This window comes from Oryx dammah, unplaced genomic scaffold, assembly GCF_014754425.2.
Source record: "Oryx dammah isolate SB20612 unplaced genomic scaffold, SCBI_Odam_1.1 HiC_scaffold_25, whole genome shotgun sequence".
Lineage (NCBI taxonomy): Eukaryota > Metazoa > Chordata > Mammalia > Artiodactyla > Bovidae > Oryx > Oryx dammah.
The window spans coordinates 99,787,245-99,806,850 of NW_024070209.1; the positions used below are offsets into that span (position 1 = coordinate 99,787,245).

At 43.9% G+C, this 19,606-nt stretch overlaps 1 protein-coding gene across 1 annotated transcript in view; it reads left to right on the forward strand.

Moving 5' to 3' along the window:
* Positions 1–483: 483 nt before the first annotated feature.
* Positions 484–19,606, forward strand: part of ABL1 (ABL proto-oncogene 1, non-receptor tyrosine kinase) — a 138,028-nt gene continuing 118,905 nt past the window's right edge. Inside the window, exon 1 of the mRNA XM_040225400.1 lies at positions 484–2,214. Within this exon, the coding sequence (XP_040081334.1) occupies positions 2,079–2,214 (136 nt within the window). The 5' untranslated portion in view covers positions 484–2,078. The remainder of the gene's footprint in view (positions 2,215–19,606) is intronic.

The window sequence follows — 19,606 nt, forward strand, 5'->3', positions numbered from 1 at the left end:
CTTCAAAGAAACAATTCGTTACCAATATGTCGATGCTCTCCAGTTGTTTATTTTTCGCTCGTTCTAATATTTATGCTTCTTGGAGTCAAGGTGGAAGTTCGGGGTGAGGGGCGGCAGTGGAGGCACCAAATAACGTCGGTTTCCTGGAGCGAACTAAATTCTCTCTCCTAAAGAAGCTCAAGGAAGCGATCCAACTCCGGTTCTGGGGAAATCCAATCCGCAGTTTTCCCCTTGCTTTGGTTCCTCGCCGGCCTTACCAACCCGCTTAGGGAGACATTGGCCAGCCCTGTGCGAGGCCGGCTAGAGTCCACCGGCTCCCGGGAGGGCGGGACCGACGCTCAGGAGCCGGGAGCAGAGGGCAAGGCTCGGGAGAGCGCGGGCGGGGGCGGGGGCGCCGCAGGACCACAAATCCCGGCCTGCCCCGCGGGCTACGCCGAAAGTGGTTGGCTGGGAGCTCTAGCCCCGTCGGCCAATGGGATGCAGGAGAGGGAGCTGACCCGGATTCTCGGGGACCAATGGCAGTGCAGGGGAGGCGGGAGCTTCCTTACCACTCACCTTGCCCCTCTGGAGAACCACATTTAACAGGTCATACGGGGCCAGGCCTTGGAGGGCTGGGAGACCAGAGCCGAAAAAAGCCGCAGCGTCTCCTAAGGCGGTGTCTGGAGGGTCCCGGTCCCCACGCGAGGCGTGCACCGGACGTCATCGGGAGGCGGGGCCGGGGCGGGGCCTGGCCTCGTTGTGGAGCGGCTAGTAATCCATCATGGCGGCCGCGGGGGTCGGTGACCGTCCCTGAGCAGCGCCGGAGCCGGAACCGGTTCCTGGGTCCTGCAGCTGAGGAGCCCGCCTTGCGTTGTCCACGGCCCCTACTTGGGCGGGGAGGCCGGGTCTTGCGACAGAGCCCGGGGGATGTGACTGCCTGGCAGCGGCGGCCGTAGCCACGTCCGGGCCCGGGGGAGGGGGGTGTCTCGGACAGAGACGCCCCCCCAGGCTCGAGGCAGCTGAGACGGCCGGGCCTCCTCCCCGTTCTGCCCTCCACCCGCCTTCGGGGCCGCGAGAGCCCGTCGTCCCTTATCAGCTCCATCCCGGCTCTGGCACCCTGGGGTTGTGGTCTCTTTCCCCAGACCTGGGAACACCCCGTTTCCTGAGGCTTGGAGGAGCGTCGCCCCCCGGAGTAAGCCGCCCGTGCCCCCCCCCCCTCCCGCCCCGGCAGCCTCCCTCTTTACCCCCGAGCCGCCCCTTAACTCCGAGTCCCGGCCTCAAGTTTGGCCTCGGAGCGCCCCCCTCATTCAAATCCCCTCCCTGCTGTCAAGTGGCCTCCCCTCCCCAGCCCCCCAACGTTGCTCCCGTGAGCCTGTAATGCCCTGACTTCTTCCAATGTCACCTACGGCCCCCTCAGCCTCAGCCCAGCCAGAAACTTTAATGCAGAGGAAAAGCCTGGACTGGTTTCACAGGCCTTTTAAAAAGCGGACTTAAAAAGTTGCTGGCCATGCATTCCTTCTCGTCAGAGGGCCAGCTCTCGCTGAAGTCGGGGTGACCCGTGTCCTTTTCCGGAGAGCAGAGTAGAGAAAAAGCAGGAGCGGCAGCTAGTGTGGCAGGAAATTTGTTGGAAGATGGAGACACCAAGATAGGGGGTGGGTGACTTCCCCAGGAAAAGTTCTGGAGGAGCATTCAAAGACCGATCCACGTTTCCTCGATGTGTGGAAATCGACACGACTTTAGCCTCACTGACCGTTGTACAGCATCCCCTGTGAATATTTCTCTTTAGGTTTTTCTCCTTGAAAGGGAGGAAACTTAGCCAGTAAAAGACACTTGAAATCCAGGAACTTTGAGGTCGCACTGCAGTTACATTACTTCGAATTGATAAACTGCGAATATAATCGGAACTCCTGTTTGCACGCGTCAACCTAAAATCTTCACTTCCTTTTTTGTGGAAGATGTCTTGTGATTGACCTCAGTTACTGACTGGTGGAGATGCGGTGAATGTGAAATCCCACGTAAAGACCGTTTCCTTCTCAGCTCACTGATCATTCTGAAAGATCTTGAACCCTCTTCTGGAAAGGGGTGCCTATCCTTGCTTTATGGGGCAGCAGCCTGGAAAAGTTCTTGGGGACCAAAGGAGGCCAAGTCTGCCTGCCCTGCACTTTATCAAAGGAGCAGGCAAGAAGGAATCATCGAGGCACGGGGGTCCACACTGCAATGTTTTTGTGGAACACGGTGAGTGCTCTTCAAGATTTCTGGTCCTATTTTCCGCTTTGCCATGCGTAAGGAACTTTGGAACCACAGGGCTTGTGTTGGTTCCTTCCAGTTCTATTTAAAACTTCAGTTCCTCTAGGTATCTTTTAGTCTCCGGTGGAACTTTCCTTGTATAAGAAAAAGTTACTTGATGACACTGGATGGCTTTATTCGAAGTCTTACTGCTTATTTCTTGCCTGATTCCCTATCTAATTCACCGTTGACCTTGGACAAGCCATTTTACTATTCCAGCTTCCTGAGGAGGTTGGACTTAGGGGATTTCTCAGGATCCATAGTCCATGATTCTGCTCTGACCTGTGGCCTGGGCTCTTCCTTCCTCTGAGGTACATGGATCCTTCACTGCTTTATCTGTGGGGAGCTTTCAGTCTTATGCTCAAAGGGGTTTGTGCACCTGCCAGAGCTGAAAACCACAGGCCCTAGTTGACACTAATAACCTTGATCTTTTCAATCATAAGTAGAACTTGAAAATCCTCACTTTGGAGCTCTGTGGAAACAGCTGAGGGGAGGCCACATTCCTTGTGAACTGAGGAGCCCCAGCTTTCAGTGGTTTCTCCTGAGACGGGGAGTAGTCCTTTCCTCAGAATGGAGCTTTTTCCTCCTCTCTTTGTTTCACATGACACTTGGGGCAAGAAAGGTTGTCTTTGACATTTTTATGAACACCACTGGCATTTGAGTGCTGACAGTACATATTATTCTGGTCACATCCAGTAATTCTGTGTGAAGTTTTAACGCTAAGGATCAGCTTAGACCGATGTCTGTGCCAGGGGCCAGCCACGCACCAATTAATTAGCATCCTGTTTGTACTGTCACGGCCTGACATTTTTCAGACCTAGTACTTATTTAAGTATCAGTCAAGCCCACCCACCCTCTGTAAGCAAATGGAAGACGTGTGCAAGTAGCATATACTTTGAAATTCAGTCACAAATACCCTTAACAACCTGTGACTGCAATAAACAAAGTTTTCTATTCAGTGAACTTGTATTTGACAATTGAGGTTTGATTTTCTAAATAATCTGGGTACTTGGATTTTACTTTTGCCTTGAAACATGCTGGATTTTACTTTTGCCTTGAAACACGAGTTGTATTTTAGCATTGGTTTTAGACAGGTAAATAATGTATTATGGTACTTCCCACGATCAAGATTTGTAAGTGAATTATTTGCATTTCAACTAGTGATGATCATGCAGCCTTAGGTAGTGAAAATTGTTCAGTCTCTGAGTCACGTCCAACTTTCTCCATAGACTGCAGCTTGCAAGGCTTCCCTGTGCTTCACTGCCTCCCGGAGTTTGTTCATATTCATGTCCATTGAGCCAGTAATGCCATCCAGCCATCTCATCCTCTGCCACCCCCAGTGAAAACTGGTACAGACATTTTGGAGAGCTTTGGCGAATCATATCTGAATTTAAGATGTACATAGCGGTGACCCAGTAATCTCCGTTCTAGGAAGCTGTCCTAGCATGGAATAGTGTAGTGCCCTTGGTGTGCCTTTCACCCCGTCAGAGGGTCCAGAGGTGAAAACTTTTCATATTAACACAGTACTAAGATGCTGGGCTTCCCCAGTGGCTGAGCAATAAAGAGTCCACCTGCAATGCAGGAGTCGAGGGTTCCATCCCTGGGTCAGGAAGGTCTCCTGGAGAGGGAAATGGCAACCCATTAAAGTATTCTTGCCTGGAGAATCCCATGGACAGAGGAGCCTGGCGGGCTACAGTCCATGGGGTCACAGAGAGTTGGATATGACTGAGCTGACCTTAGCATGCACTCACACAAGACGTTATTTGCAATTTTTGCAGTAATGGTGCAAATGTAATGCAGCTTCTAAGCATGAATCAAGGTTGTGGCAACTAACCATAGTAGCCATTGTGTTCTTCATGCCACGCACTCATAGTAAACTAGTAAAAATAAATACATACATATATTTTTTGGTTTTCACTTAAGGATGTTCCTGATGAAACAGCAAAAAGTATTAATTTTATCAGTTCTCAACTGTTATGTTTACATCTTTGTAATCTTCATTGAAGTACTTCTGTGTGCTCTTTGTCTCTAGGAAGAGCTTTGGGCAGTGGTTAGTTCAAGCCGAACCTGCTGCTTTTTCATAGACTACCATTTTTACTGACAAATTGTGGTTATTCAGATTTAAAAAATGTATTAAAAAGTGTTTCAAGGAGAACAGCTGGTAGTGTCTGTTGTCAGTGAAAACATCTTTGCTTTCCAGCAAAAATTAGGGTTTTGGAAAACTTGTATCTGCTCCTGTGAAGTAGAGATTGGTGGTAATATTTATAAACACACTATTTTGATATCTTATAATGAAATACATTATTTGGAAGACCTGCATGATTCAGTGAACTGATATTTTGTAAATGAAAACACATGATGTTATAAAGTCAAGCACAGGTGAAAAAGATTGATTCAAGGGGCAAGATGGACCATTGAATTTTAATGTAACAATACAAATATTAATTGATAAGAGTTTTAGATTCTGTATCAAAACTAGCCTTTAGGAAACTACCGCTTATTGAGTTTGGTGTAGCTTCAAAGAACAGTATCTACAGTTATCTACAAATGGGGGTAAACAAGGCATTTCCCAGTGAAAATAAACATGTTTATTTTTAGGTGAACAAATGAATAATTTAAAATTTTCAGCTTAAATTTATACTATAGTAAATATTGATGAGATAATCTATATAAATAAAAGCACTCTGGGGTTCTATTTAGTTTTCAAGAGTGTAAAGAGGTCGTGAGATAAAACTTTTTAAACTATTGCTATAGAAAGTCTATCAAGAAGTCATATAAGGGAGTGAGCAAACAAACAGAAATAGGAAATCACGTAAGGATGTTTATTGCCAACATACTGTAAATGCCAACACGGAAAGCTGTCTGTGTAATGGTGAGTGGAAAAAAGCAATTTGGGGATCAGTCTACATGGTGTGGCCCCATTTTTGTAAAACAAAAATTAGCTATTTATTTGTTCATGTACAGAAAAAAGTATAGAAGCATTTAGACTGACATAATTGTTAATCTCTAGGGAATTGGGATTTAGGTGGAATAGCAGAAAACTTTCACTTTTTACTTTGCATTTGTGATGTTTCAGACTTTTTACAACAAATTTGTTCTATTTTGTAATACCCAAATTAGGAGGGTCTAAAGAACAAATTGATGGCATCTCAACCAAATAGTCAATTCTTTGTAATAAATATTGTTTAATGAAAGAAATTGCCTAGATCATGTTTTAACTGAAGACAAGTGAATTTCTTTGGACTTTGGGTATACTTTTCCCAGGGGAGCAAATGGTTCTTGATCTCTCACAGGCTGATCTTTCTAGAGTTGGTTAATATTCATATAGTTTGGATTAAAAAACTTGCAGCCATTACATACAGTGTTGGACCAGACATGAATCTGGAAGCCAAGAATAATGTTGTGTGGTATGGTGGTGGTGATGAACCTGAATGGCAGCTTTTTGCTAGGATTATTCAGGTCAAAGGGCTAGCCATATGTACAGGCAACGGGGGGAAGGAAACCATGGTATTGTTTCATGGACCTTCTGTTCCTTTCAAATTTCAGTGTCTTGACTAAAAATTCACTTTTGTGAAAGTTGGTAAAACAGGATTGAAAGCATTCCTTAGTAAACTTGTTTACCTTAATGTGTCCTTCTTTTCTCAGCAAATATTTATTGAGCTCACACTATGTACCAGAAAGTGTTTTAGTCATTGGTGATACATTAGTGGGTAAAAGCACCTCCCTGCCCTCCTCAAACTTACATTCTAGTTGGTGGGGTTGTTGTTCATTGTTCAGTCGCTAAATGGTGTTTGACTCTTTGTGACCCCATGGACTACAGCATAGCAAGCTTCCTTGCCTTTTACCATCTCCCGGAGCTTGCCCAAACTCATGTCCATTGAGTCAGTGATGCCATCCAACCATCACATCCTCTGTCGCCTCCTTTTCCTCCTGCCGTCAATCTTTGCCAGCATCAGGGTTTTTTCCAGTTAGTCAGCTCTTCACATCAGGTGGCCAAAGTATTGGAGCTTCAGCTTTAGCATCAGTCCTTCCAATGAATATTTAGGGTTGATTTCCTTTAGGATTGACTAGTTTGATCTCCTTCCTGTCCAAGGGACTCTCAGGAGTCTTCTCTAGCACCACAATTCAAAAACTTCAGTTCTTTGGCATTCAGCCTTCTTACTGGTCCAACTCTTACATCCATACATGACTACTGGAAAAACCATAGTTTTGACTATATGTCAACCAAGTGATGTCTCTGCTTTTTAATATGCTGTCTAGGTTTCTCATAGCTTTTCTTCCAAGGAACAAGCATCTTTTCATTTCATGGCTGCAATCACCATCTGCAGTGATTTTGGAGCCCAAGAAAATAAAACCTGCCACTGTGTCTACTTTTTTCCCATCTATTTTTCATGAAGTAATGGGACTAGATGCCATGATCTTTGATTTTTTAATGTTGAGTTTGAAGCCAGCTTTTTCACTCTCCTTTTTCACCCTCATCAAGAGGCTCTTTAGTTCCTCATCACTTCCTATCATTAGAGTGGTTTTATTTGCATATCTGAGGTTGTTGCTACTTCTCTTCGCAATCTTGATTCCAGCTTGTGATTCATCCAGCCCAGCATTTCACATGATGTACTCTGCATATAACTTAAATAAGCAGAGTGTCAATATACAGCAAAACCTTTCCCAGTTTTGAACCAGTCCTTTGTTCCATGTCCGGTTCTAACTGTTGCTTTTTGACCTGCATACAGGTTTCTCAGACAGCAGCTCATGTGGTCTGGTGTTCCCATCTCTAAGAATTTCTTGTTGTTTTTTTCATCTCTAATAATTTGTCATAGTTTGTTGTGATCCATACAATCAAAGGCTTTAGCATAGTCAATGAAGTAGAACTAGATGTTTTTCTGGAATTCCCTTGCTTTCTGTATGATCCCATGGATGCTGGCAAATTGATCTCTGGTTCCTGTGCCTTTTCTAAATTCAGCTTGTACATCTCTAAGTTCTTGGTTCACATACTGCTGGAGCCTAGCTTGAAGGATTTTGAGTATTACCTTGCTAGCATGTGAGATGAGCACAATTGTGTGATAGTTTGAACATTCTTCAGCATTGGCTTTCTTTGGGATTGGAATGAAAACTGACCTTTTCCAGTTCTGTGGCCACTGCTGAGTTTTCCAAATTTGTTGGCATATTGAGTGCAGCACTGTAACAGCATCTTTTTTTAGGATCTGAAAATAGCTCAGCTGGAATTCCATCACCTCCACTAGCTTTGTTCGAAGTAATGCTTCCTCAGGTCCACTTAAATTCACACTCCAGGATGTCTGGCTCTAGGTGAGTGATCATACCATTGTGGTTATCTGGATCTGGTTTAAAGGGTCATTAAGACCTTTTTTTTGTCTAGTTCTGTGTATTTTTGCCACCTCTTAATCTCTTCTGCTTCTGTTAGTTTTTTGCCATTTCTGTCCTTTATTGTGCCCATCTTTGTGTGAAAAGTTCCCTTGTATCTTCAGTTTTCTTGAAGAGATCTCTGCTGCTGCTAAGCTGCTTCAGTCGTGTCTGACTCTGTGCGACCCCATAGATGGTAGCCCACCCGGCTCCCCTATCCATGGGATTTTCCAGGCAAGAGTACTGGAGTGGGTTGCCATTGCCTTCTCCATGAAGAGATCTCTAGTCTTTCCCACTCTGTTGTTTTCCTCTATTTCTATGCATTGTTCATTTAAGAAGGCTTTCTTGTCTCTCCTTGCTATTCTCTGTTGAGTATATCTTTCCCTTTCTCCTTTCCCGTTCACTTTTCTCAGCTATTTGTAAGGTCTCCTCAGACAGCCATTTCACCTTCTTGCATTTCTTTTTCTTTGGGATGGTTTTGGTCACCGCCTCCTGTATAATGTTATGAACTTCTGTCCATATTTCTTCAGGCACTCTGTCTACCAGATCTAATCCCTTGAATCTATTCATTATCTCCACTGTATACTCATAAGGGATTTGACATAGGTCATACCTGAATGGTCTAGTGGTTTTCCCTACTTTCTTCAATTTAAGCCTGAATTTTGCAATAAGGAGCTCAGCACCAGCAACAAGTAAAACATAGAGTTGCTGAGGAGCTGAATAACAGAAAAGGGGACAGGGAATGTTAGGGGGTGACTTTAGTTAGGGTGGCCAGAGGGGCTCTTTGAGAAGGTGGGGTTTGAATAAAGACCTAAAGAGGAAGGTGAGGGAGCAAGCCATGGAAATAATGGCTTTTAGGCAGGAGGGGAATCAAGGCATATGGGGGCCCTAGGTAGAGCTTGCTTAGCAGGTTCGAGAAGCCCAGAGTACCTGGAGCAGAGAGAGTGAAGGAGGGTTGCAGGAGATGAAATGAGGGAGCCGGGAGGTTGGCTGGAGAAGAAAGTGGCCTTGTTGTCCGTTTCGAGGATTTTGGCTTTTCCTCGTGTGGTCTTGGGAGAATTTCGAGAGAGGATGACCACAACCTGATTCACGCTGTAATGCAGTCTCTCTGGCTGCTTCGTCCTGAAGGGGAGCCGAGGAGGCAGGAGCGAGTCCACTGGCTGTTGATAGCACTAGTCTGGGTGAGAATGGCGCTGGCTTGGTCAGGGCGGTGGCCGCGGTCAAGGGGTCAGATTCTGTGAGTATCTGAAGGCACTCCTGACTAGATTTGTTCTTAGATGTGGGATGTGAGAGAAGTCAGGGGTCCGGGGACTGAGTGACTGGAAACATGGAGTTGCCTTTTCCTGAAATGGGAGCCAGAGGGTGGGAGGGTGAGGAAGCGGCGACCACCTGGAGCTGCTGCTTGTGCTTGCTGCGTGTGCGGTGCCTGTGCATGGGTATGTCAGATATGCATACATGCATGCTCCAAGCTTGAGTTCAGGGAAGCACTCCAGGCTGGAGAGGGAACTTGAGGGCCACCAGGTTCTCGCTGGCATTTAAAGCTACGAGAGTGGATGACATCCCCAAGGGAGAACCTCCGTGTATGTTTCACATAAGCAAGGTGCCGTTCGGTAGTTTATGAAGTTAAGACTTGACGCCTTTATGTAGGATTAGTTTGATTTTTTTTTTTTCTTTTGTGGGGGTCAGGGTGGTGATATTCAAAATTTTACAAGAGAATGATTTTAACTCATGTTTAAGTTTTAAATCCCATTTCTCTAGGTTTTTCCACCCTAAATCAGAAAGTTGCGGAGTTAAAAAAAAATTTGCACACAAGTTTTCCTGTTTTTCTTGGTAGTAAATGTTTTTAATATAAAATCATTTCAATTTGTAAAGCTTTGTAATGCTTTTCTAGTTAGTACTTTTTAAAATTGAAGGTTTTTTTTTCCTCTAAATTATTTCTAGATTTTCTAATTTTTAAGTTAGTACATTCTATGTCTTTCAGGGTATTACTTATTTAATTTGTACATATCAGATGTTTTATTATGAGCTTAACTGAAAAATGATTATAAGAAATTATTTACTCTCAGTTTAAAACTATTTCACTGTTTTCAAATAAAACTTTATTCAAGGTAATCAAATAGGAACTTGATAGAGCAACAATATAGTTCTCACTATTGTTAAATTACACTGTGCAACCATACAGGTTAGGAGGTGGGAAAAAGTACAGCTGTTGAGTCTTATAGGTATTGAAGTTCAATCAGGTCTTTAAATAGGTTGTTTGGAAGGATTATATCATGTACTTTATGTTAGGGATTGGGGTTGTGATACATGAACTAAGATGCAAAATTGTATGTTTGTGCATTTCTTCAGGCATCCTGTTGTTTTTCATAGTCTAATACATTTTGTATGGCTTTCTTGTTTTTCATAAAATCTTATTCCCCATTTTTTTGAAAAAAACTTATTTTTGGCATTACAAGTAAGTTTTTTAAAAATTTTATTGACCTATTACTTATTTTGGCCAAACTATTTTTGGCTGCACTGGGTCTTCCTTGCTGCATGCTGGCTTTCTCATTAAAGCCTCACCTGGCTTTAATTGCAGCAGGTGAGGGCTACTCTCTAGTTGCAGCCCACGGACGTCCCATTGCGGTGGTTTGTGGAGCTCTAGACACTCGGGTTTGAGCAGCTGCAGCTCCAGGGCTCCAGAGCACAGGCTCAGTAGTTGGGCACGTGGGTTTAGTTGCTCTGCGGCATGTGGGATCCAACTCATGTGCCCTGCGCTGGCAGGTGGATTCTTTACCACTGAGCCACCAGCGAAGTCCCTTGTTCTCCTTTTTAAGAAATAAGCTAATAATGTAGAAGAAAATAGAAAATTCAGAAAACAGAAAAATGGGATTAGTAACAGAGGATGATCAAAGATGATTTAACTGAGTTTTTACCTTATTTAAATGAAGCAACCTAGCAAAGAAAATAATAGAAATTGAAGAAAAGAAGAAATCACTTTGTATTGTTTAGGGACTTTGCCTGTGCCACAGATCTCCATGTGATAACCACTGGTGTGTTGTGAAGTGTGTTGCAAAGAAATGCATTTAATGAGTGGGAGGGAAAAGGACGAGTTAACATGATTGAGTTGGGAATTATACTCATAGGAGTATGTCAGGCATATTATCTGAGTCTATGGGCTAAAAAGATTAAGACCGCTACTTAGAAGATGAGCTGCAGTAAGGGGAAGCACTCCCTTAGGGCCTTCTGTGTACGTCTTCTGTGTGGTGGTTGTGCCCCGGACATCACTATTCTGTGTGTTCAAAACCCATCTGCCTTTCAGAACTCTGCTTGACTCCCCTCTCCTTCTTAAAGGCAGATTTTGATGTGTTGTTTTTAAAATGTTTAATTCCCAGATATTTGGGACAGTCTAGATATCTTACTGATTTCAAACTTAATTCCATGTCATCAGAGAACATCCTCTGTAAAACTGCAGTCTTTTGACATTTACTGAGATTAATTTTATGGCCCAGCCTTTGACCTGTCTTACTGAATGTTCCATTTGTACTTGAAAAGAATATGTGTTCTGCAGTTGTTGGTTGTAATTTTCTGTAAATGTGAATTAGATCAAGTTGGTTGACAGTGTTGTTTAAAATCTTCTACAGCCTTACCTATTTTGTGTATACTTATTTTATCTGTACTTTTGCTCAGTTTCTTTTTTGGTGTGTTTTGTTGTTGCCGAGCCTCAGATGTTAAAAATCACAGCTATGATGATAGATTGGGGGTTTTTTTGCTTTTAATTCTATCTTTAAATTTTTTTTTTTTTTAGCTTTAAAACCTTTTATTAGAAAACAAAGATGGTGTGGGAGAAGGGGGTAACTAAGCATTTAATTAAAGAAGCTAGGAAAGCAGAGTAATCCTACAGTACACAAAAGAAGAGGAGTGGCAAGAATAAAAACACCAGCTGAGAGATGGAAATGATCAAAAATGCCGCAAGCTGGGACTCCCCTGGTGGTCCAGTGGTTGAGCATCTTCCTGCCAACTAGGGGACTCAGGTTTGATCCCTGGTCCCAGAAGACGCCATGGAGCAACTAAGCCCATGCATCACAACTCCTGAGCCACCTTGCCTAGGGTGGAGTCATCCCCACTGCTGAGCCGGGAGTGCACCCCAGTGAAGAGAAGTCCCTGCTCACCACAATTAGTGCAAGCCCACTTGCAACAGCAAAGACCCAGCACAGCCAAATAAGTAAATAAATAGATAAAAAATTTTAAAATATACCAAAAGCTGACTTTAAAAGAAATTTGTCAAATAGGCAAACATCTAGTGAGATTGATGAAGAAAAAGAAAAGGCATACAAAAGCAATATTTAGAATGAAAATGTAACTATAGATATTCTGTTAGTTTTCATGTCATATAGTTTGAAACTCTATTAAGTCACCAGACTTTTTTTTTTTTCCTGTTTTTCAGTTGAGATACTTTCTGTTGATCTACAAGTTCACTAACTCTCTGCAGTTTCTAATCTTCAGTTTCTTTAAAATTTTTATGTCAGATATAATCAGTTTAAATTGTAAAATTTCCATTTGGTTCTTTTTTATAGTTTGAATTTTTCTATTGAGATTCACCATCTTTTCACTCATTAGGTCCATCTTTCCTCAAAATTCTTGAAGGTAGAGACCTGTCTGTTAATTCAAATATCTGGGTCAAGTGAAAGTGAAAAGTGAAAGTCACTCAGTCATGTTCGACTCTTTGCAACCCCAAGGACTATACAGTCCATGGAACTCTTCAGGCCAGAATACTGGAGTGGGGTAGCCTTTCCTTTCTCCAGGGGATCTTCCCCACCCAGGGATCGAACCCAGGTTTCCTGCACTGCAGGCCGATTCATTACCAGCTGAGCCACAGGGAAAGCTCAGTCTGGTTCATCTTGGGGTCTATTTTGATTGATTGCTTTTTCCCTGCCTTAGGAGTCACATTTTCCTGCTTCTTTGCATGTTTATTTATTATTATATATCAGATGTGCATGTTACACTGTAGGGATTTTCAGTCTTGTCTTACTTTAGAGAGGTTTTCATTTTGCTCTGACAGGTGCTTAAGTTACTGACATGTTCTTTTGATCCGGTAGGTTGTTTGTATTTTGTTAGAGTGAGTCTGTTTTTGGATTTATCCTTAGTCCAGAGGCAAGGCCCTTACTGTAGAGGACATTCTTGATGCTAATGCTTGACTTTTCTGGAATCTGGTGTTTAGCAAGGTCTCTCCACTCTGGACTGGCTGCACGTGCGTGTTTCGGGCCCCATGAAATCTTGGTACTTGTGTTCACTGCTCACCCTCGCAGCCGACGCTGCCTGTTGAGCCTATGGAATCTCCCCTTGCATGTGCGTCAGCCACCTGTGTTGTCTTACGCTTTCCACTTCCCAAAGCCTCCGCCTCTCGGCTGTCCTGCCTGCAGTTCTAGTTGCCTCAGCAGTCTGGAGTCCAGACCGTCTTCCGCAGCTCACTGGGACTGCTGCTCTGAGCTTGGGTGCCATCATCTCCCTGCACCACAGTTGGGAAAGTGCCCTGTGCAGGAAATTGGAGCTTCCCTGCTGTTTTCCTCTTCTCTAAGGGTCACTGCCCTGCCTGCTGTCTTATGCCTGTTTATTTTGTTCAGTTTTGCATTTGCTTAGGGCGAAAGGATATCTGATACTGCACTGTGGCCAGAAGCAGAGGCTCAGGTCTGCAAGTTTTTCAACCCGAGCAGTATATATCTATGTAGATTTCTGTGCTTTGATAGCTTCTTACATTCCACGTTATTTTTTATAAGATTGATCCATGTTGTTGTAGGTATTGGTAGTTTGTTCATTTTCATTGTTAATTAGTGTTGTGGTCTATAAATGTTCAAGAATTCATTTACACATGCTATTATTGATGGCCATGCAGATTATTTTCAGTTTTAGCTACTTACAAATAATGCTTCTACGAACGTTCTTACTATATACCTAGAAGTGGAATCGCTTGTTTACACGGTTTAGGCATGTTCCCCGTCAAAGAACTTTCCAGTCGTTGCATGAGTGTCGTTTCCATCAGCAGTAGAGGAGACTAAGTTTCTTTACATTCTTGTCAAACCTTGATTCTGTCAGTGTTTTAAATGTCCACTTTTCATGGGACTCTGCAGTAGTGTCTCATTGTGGTTTTAATTTGAACTTTTTTTGTAACTCATGATATTAAGTACCTCTTCATATGTTTATTGGCTATTTGGATATCATACATATATACACATACATATATGTGTTTCTTATTGATTTATAGGAATTGTTTATATATTCTCAATCACTTTTTGAATGCATTTATTGCAAGTATCTTCTCATACTTTGTGGCTTGTATTTTTTTTTTCTCTTATTCTCTTAATGATATCTTTAATGAACCAAAGTTCTTAATTCTAATGTTCAATTTAACAGTCTTTATGATTAGTGCTTTTTTTTTTTTTGGTCCTGTACAAGAAATATTTGTCTACCCCAAGGTCATGGAGAAGTTTTATTCTATTACCTTTCGTATTTAGACCTATAGTTCCCTTGAAATTGATTTTTTCCATATAGAGACAATGGTTTGTTCCCCTCCCCCCGTATTTAACTGGTTCTTTAACTGAGAAGAACGTCTGCTGCTGCATAAATCAGGTGTCCACGTGTGTTTAGGTCTGTGTGGGGACTGCTTACTTATTTGTTCTATATGTCTGTCCTTGCACCATGTCATGTAGTCTTAAACACTGTAGCTTTCAAGTAAGTCTTAATAGCCAGTAGAGTATGGAAAAGGAAATGGCAGCCCACTCCAGTATCCTTGCCTGGAGAACCCCATGGACAGAGGAGCCTGGGGGACTACAGTCCATGGGACCGCAAAGAGAAGCACAGTACTGAAGCAACTTAGCCCAGAGTAAGACTTGTTCTTTGGGATTGCTTTGGTTATTCTTGTTCCAGATACCTTTTAGATACATTTTAGAATCAGTTTAATTAATTTCTATACCAAAGTATTACTTAGTATCAATAGATAGTAGTAGTTGTAGATATTAAGGTAGATACTATGTTGATAGCTACACTCTCTTTACTAGTAATGCACAAGGGTAATTGTATCCCCAGAGCCTAGCTGAGAGCCTGTGATATCAACTTTGGGGACTTTTCAGTAGGAAATAGTATCTTGGATTTACTGTGGGTTTAATTTAATTAGTAGCTCTCCTCTGAGTGAGGTTGAACATTTTTAACATGCTTAAGGGATGTACGTGTTTATGTTGCTGCGAACCATCTCACCAGGCTCACTGTGTGGCAGACCCTAAAGAGGTAACTGCAGGGCCGGGTTGCTTGCCTGCATAGCCCCTACTGCCCTCGGCTCCTTCACTGCCCTGCACTTCACAAGGAACAGCCCCACCCCAGCCTCCAGAGGGGTTCTCACCAGGCAGTTTTTAGCTGTCGCTCTGTATTAGAATCTCCTTGTGTGTTAGTCACTCGGTCGCATCCTACTCTCTGTGACCCCATGGACTGTAGCCCACCAGGCTCCTCTGTCCGTGGAATTCTCCAGGCAAGAATACTGGAGTAGGTTGCCATTTCCTTCTCCTTAGGGGCTTGAGAAGACTTCCATCTAGGTTCCACCACTCGGGAGGATTTAATTGGCCTGGGGAGATACCTTGGGGAGCCTCAGTTTTTTTAATTTGTTTTTTAGCAGAGAGAGATTTTGCACAAAAGGATTACTGCCAGGGAGGGAAAGGGGCTGTTGTGCTAGAGAGAACACTGTGACCATAAGGTCTGCAAAGTGTCTCCTCGTTTTCGTTCTTGTTTTTAACCCTCCAGGTGATTCTGACAAGCAGCCAGGACTGAGCACCCCTGCCCTCAGACCCGCACAGCATCTGAACTGACCCTCTGATGGAAAGCAAGGCCTTCTTCCCTGGAGCTGGGGGAGGACAGCCTTTGCTTCTGGCAGTCAGTGTAAACCGTGAGGCAGCACCTGCAGGCCGGAGCCCGGAAGCCTTGGGAGGCTCGGCACTGGGGTGGAGTCGGGGAGTGAGGGGGACGGCGTAGGGCTGCTACTGCCAGCTGACCTTTGGACTTTGAATTATGTGGCATCACACTGCTTCCTGATTGTTTAAGCCAATTTTGTGTTGGATTTACTGTTACTTTTGGGCTTCCCAGGTGGCGCAGTGGTGAAGAATTCACCGGACAGTGCAGAAGACACAGGAGATAGGAGGGTTTGATCCCTGGGTTGGGAAGACCCCCTGGAGAAAGAAATGGCAACCCACTCCAGTACTCTTGTCTGGGAAGTCCCCCGATCAGAGGAGCCTGGTGGGCTACAGTCCATGGGGTTGCAAAGAGTCAGACACAGCTGAGCACGCCTGCACTTTCCTATAACTTATACCACCGGTGTTCTCGCTGAAAAGGCAATACATTTTAAGGTGATCAGTTATTTCACCGTTCCATTTTTTGAAAGAAAAATGGCAGATTCCATTGACAAATCATAATTATATTTGTTAGGCTCTGCGTTAGTCTTATGGATTCCCTGGTGGCTCATACAGTAAAGAGTCTGCCTGCAATTTGGGAGACCTGGGTTTGATCCCTGGATCAGGAAGATTCCCTAGAGAAGGAAATGGCAATGCACCCCAGTACTCTTGCCTGGACGATCCCATGGATGGAGGAGCTCGGCAGGCTACAGTCCATGGGGTCACAAAGAGTCGGACACGACTGAGTGGCTTCACTTCTGCGTTTGTATTCTACTTTCACACTTGTTTTTATGTTTTGTGAAACTGGCAAAATTCTGTCTCATAAGGATGCTTCTCCCTACCACTGACTTCCCTTGTGACTCAGCTGGTAAAGAATCCACCTGCAAAAATAAGTTAAAAAAAAGAATTCACAAGCAATGCAGGAGACCTGGTTCAATCCCTAGGTTGGGAAGATGCCCTGGAGAAGGGAAAGGCTACCTACTCCATTATTCTGGCCTAGAGAAGTCCGTGGACTGTATAGTCCATGTGGTTTCAAAGAGACACGACTGAGAGACTTTCACATATTTGGGCTTCCCTGATAGTGCAGTTGGTAAAGAATCCACTTGCAATGCAGGAGACCCTGGTTCAATTCCTTCCTGAGTCAGGAAGATCCACTGGAGAAGGGATAGGCTACCCACTCCAGTATTCTTGGGCTTTCCTTGTGGCTCAGCTGGTAAAGAATTTGCCTGCAATGCAGGAGACCTGGGTTTGATCCCTGAGTTGGGAAGATCCCCTGGAGAAGGGAAAGGCTACCCACTCCAGTATTCTGGCCTGGAGAATTCCATGGACTATATAGACCATGGGGTTGCAAAGAATCAGACGTGACTGAGCAACTGTCACTCTCCCTACCACACTGTACTAATTATATCCCTGAAGTATATTGCTGGACTGCCTTGTTACAGCACCACTTTGTTAAAGATAATAGGTTATTTTTATTGCCTTTAAACCCAGTCCTCGGTTGGTAGTGCGGCCTGGCTACTGCCACTTCTTGGAGACTGACTGGGTCAGCCAGTGCCAGCCCTGGCACAGTGCCTGACCCTCCTATGCTTGGCTGTTCCTGTGGTCAGCACCCCAGCTAATGTGCTGAGCTCCGGGTCAGTTTAAAGAACACAGAACCTCTGGCTTAAGGAGCTATTGTGTTTGTTCTGGACCATTTTACATGGAAGCCACATGGTAAAGCGTGCTGAGTGCCCAGGGTAAACACTGGTCAAAGACTCAGCTCATTTTCAGTGTCTTCCTTGAGGCCTGCTGGTCTTTTTAACTTGTCTAAATATTAAAACTGCTTCTGCCTCACAACACTATCTGTTCTTGAGAGATGACAGTTGGAAAACCAGATACAGTCATAATGCAAAGAACCTCAAAGTGTAAGATATTGTCAGAACATTGCCGAAGGGGAAAGAAATGTCATAATCGTGTTTACCTTTCAATTGCCCTTCCTTCCACAGTAGTAACTGGCGACATTTGATGAGTACATTCAGCTACTAGTCCAGTCACTTGTGATACATTAAGTTATTTAATACAACTACAGTTTCAGATACTTTTAACAGCAAGGAAAAAATGGAAACTAAGAAGTGATCATTATTAGCACATTTGGAAGGTTTGTTTTGAGAAGCACATCTGAGGTAGTTGCTGGGATCAGGTGGTCTGCGTGGGTGAAGGATAACATAAAAATGTTAAATCATGCTGTTAAAAGTAATAGTGACAGTTATTACTCTCCACCCCCCCACACCATTATTCAAAACAAAATATATTGTTCAGTGGCTACAAGGTAAGGAAAAGTTTTTATTCTTAGAAAAATGTGTGTTTCATTGGTGATATGTAAGCCTTTTCAGCCTAGCAGGGAAAATGGAGCTCTTGAAATACAAAAGTGCGTTTCTTCTGTTACGCGTTAGCAGGAAGCTGCCTGTATAGCCTTGTCTTACTTTGGCTGAGCCATGACACGTGATGTCTAATTAGTAGCACCTGCCTTGGCTTTGTCTAATCCACGATCATGCCATCATGTTATTGTCAGTTAAATGCATAGCGTTTCCTGATTTTTTTTAAAGGGCTCTTATTTTTGAAAAAAGTTTAAGATGTGGGCATAACAAGAGAAAGAGCTGAGGTTGTGGTGCTGGAGAAGACTCTTGAGAGTCCCTTGGACTGCTAGGAGATCACACCAGTCAATCTTAAAAGAAATGAACCCTGAATATTCATTGGAAGGAATGATGCTGAAGCTCCAATACTTTGGCTCCACCTGATAACAAAGAGGAGTTGACTCACTGGAAATGACCCTGATGCTGGGAAAGATTGAGGGCAGGAGGAGAAGGGGGGTGACAGAGGATGAGATGGCTGGTGACATCACCAGCTCAATGGACATGACTTTGAGCAAACTCCAGGAGACAGTGAAGGACAGGGAAGCCTGGTGTGCTGCAGTCCATAGGATTGCAAAGAGCTGGACACAGCCTAGCGACTGCACAGCATCAACAACGACATGACAGAGAGACGCCTTCAGGAAATACAAGATGTAGCACTTTAAAAATAGCTACTTTTTTCTTCTTACAAAAACAACATACATTTCTGTAAATTATTCAAAGAAGTAATTTAAAGTTCAATCAGGATTGTTCAAATGAAAAATTAATACTCTCCTGGAACAAGTAATACGTAATCAAAGTAAGAAAAATGTAGGTGTCCTACGACAGTTTTCAGGGTGCGTTGGGGTTAGTGTTTCCAAATTATGAAGTCATGGTTATGGGATGGATTCTGTAAGTTGATCAAACTCTGTATGACTTTCTAAGTTCACATCATTGTTCTGTAAGAATGCGTAATCATGACATAGATAGTGAGTCAGTGGAGTCAGTAACGCATGATTCTTTAATTGAAATGAAGGTTTTGTTTAAATTGGCTTGTGGGAGGACTTACCAGTAAATTCATAATGAATCCCATAATGAATGGCCACAGATAACACAACCCAAAGAGCCATGTCCTTGCGCCTGGGATGTCCTTGAATTGCAGGGCTGGAAAGAACTGGAAATCGGGTCCTTTTCTGTGCATAGGTACAAAGTTCCTAAGCTAAGTGGGCGGCTGCTCTGTGTGGTTGCTGGTCGTGGGGCTGCCTGCTCCCACAGACGCCACGGGAGACCCGTGAGCCTACCAGAGTGCCTGTGTTGGCCAAGAACTGTGGGTTACACAGAAGAGGGCAAGACCACACGTGTCCTCAGCCATTTACAATCCATCACAGAGAAAAACAAGAACAGGGTAAGGAAAATGTAGTGAAAAGGAAATTGGCTGAGAGCCTAAGAAAAGGGATAAAGTAGGTTTGTTGGGATTGGCAACGCCCAGCTGCTTGGCCACCGCATAGCGCCGGGTCTCTGGGGGCTGCAATAAGTCGGACCCAGACCTTCCATGCCCTTAGCAGAGCAGTCGCCAGCCCCATCGCCTGGGTCCTCTGTTGTGGTGCAGTGCTCATTCCTAGGCCTACTAAGGTTACAAGGTCACGTGTACTCTCTGGTTGTCTTTGGTTTGGGCTGAACTCAAAGGAGGGCCATCTGTGAGGG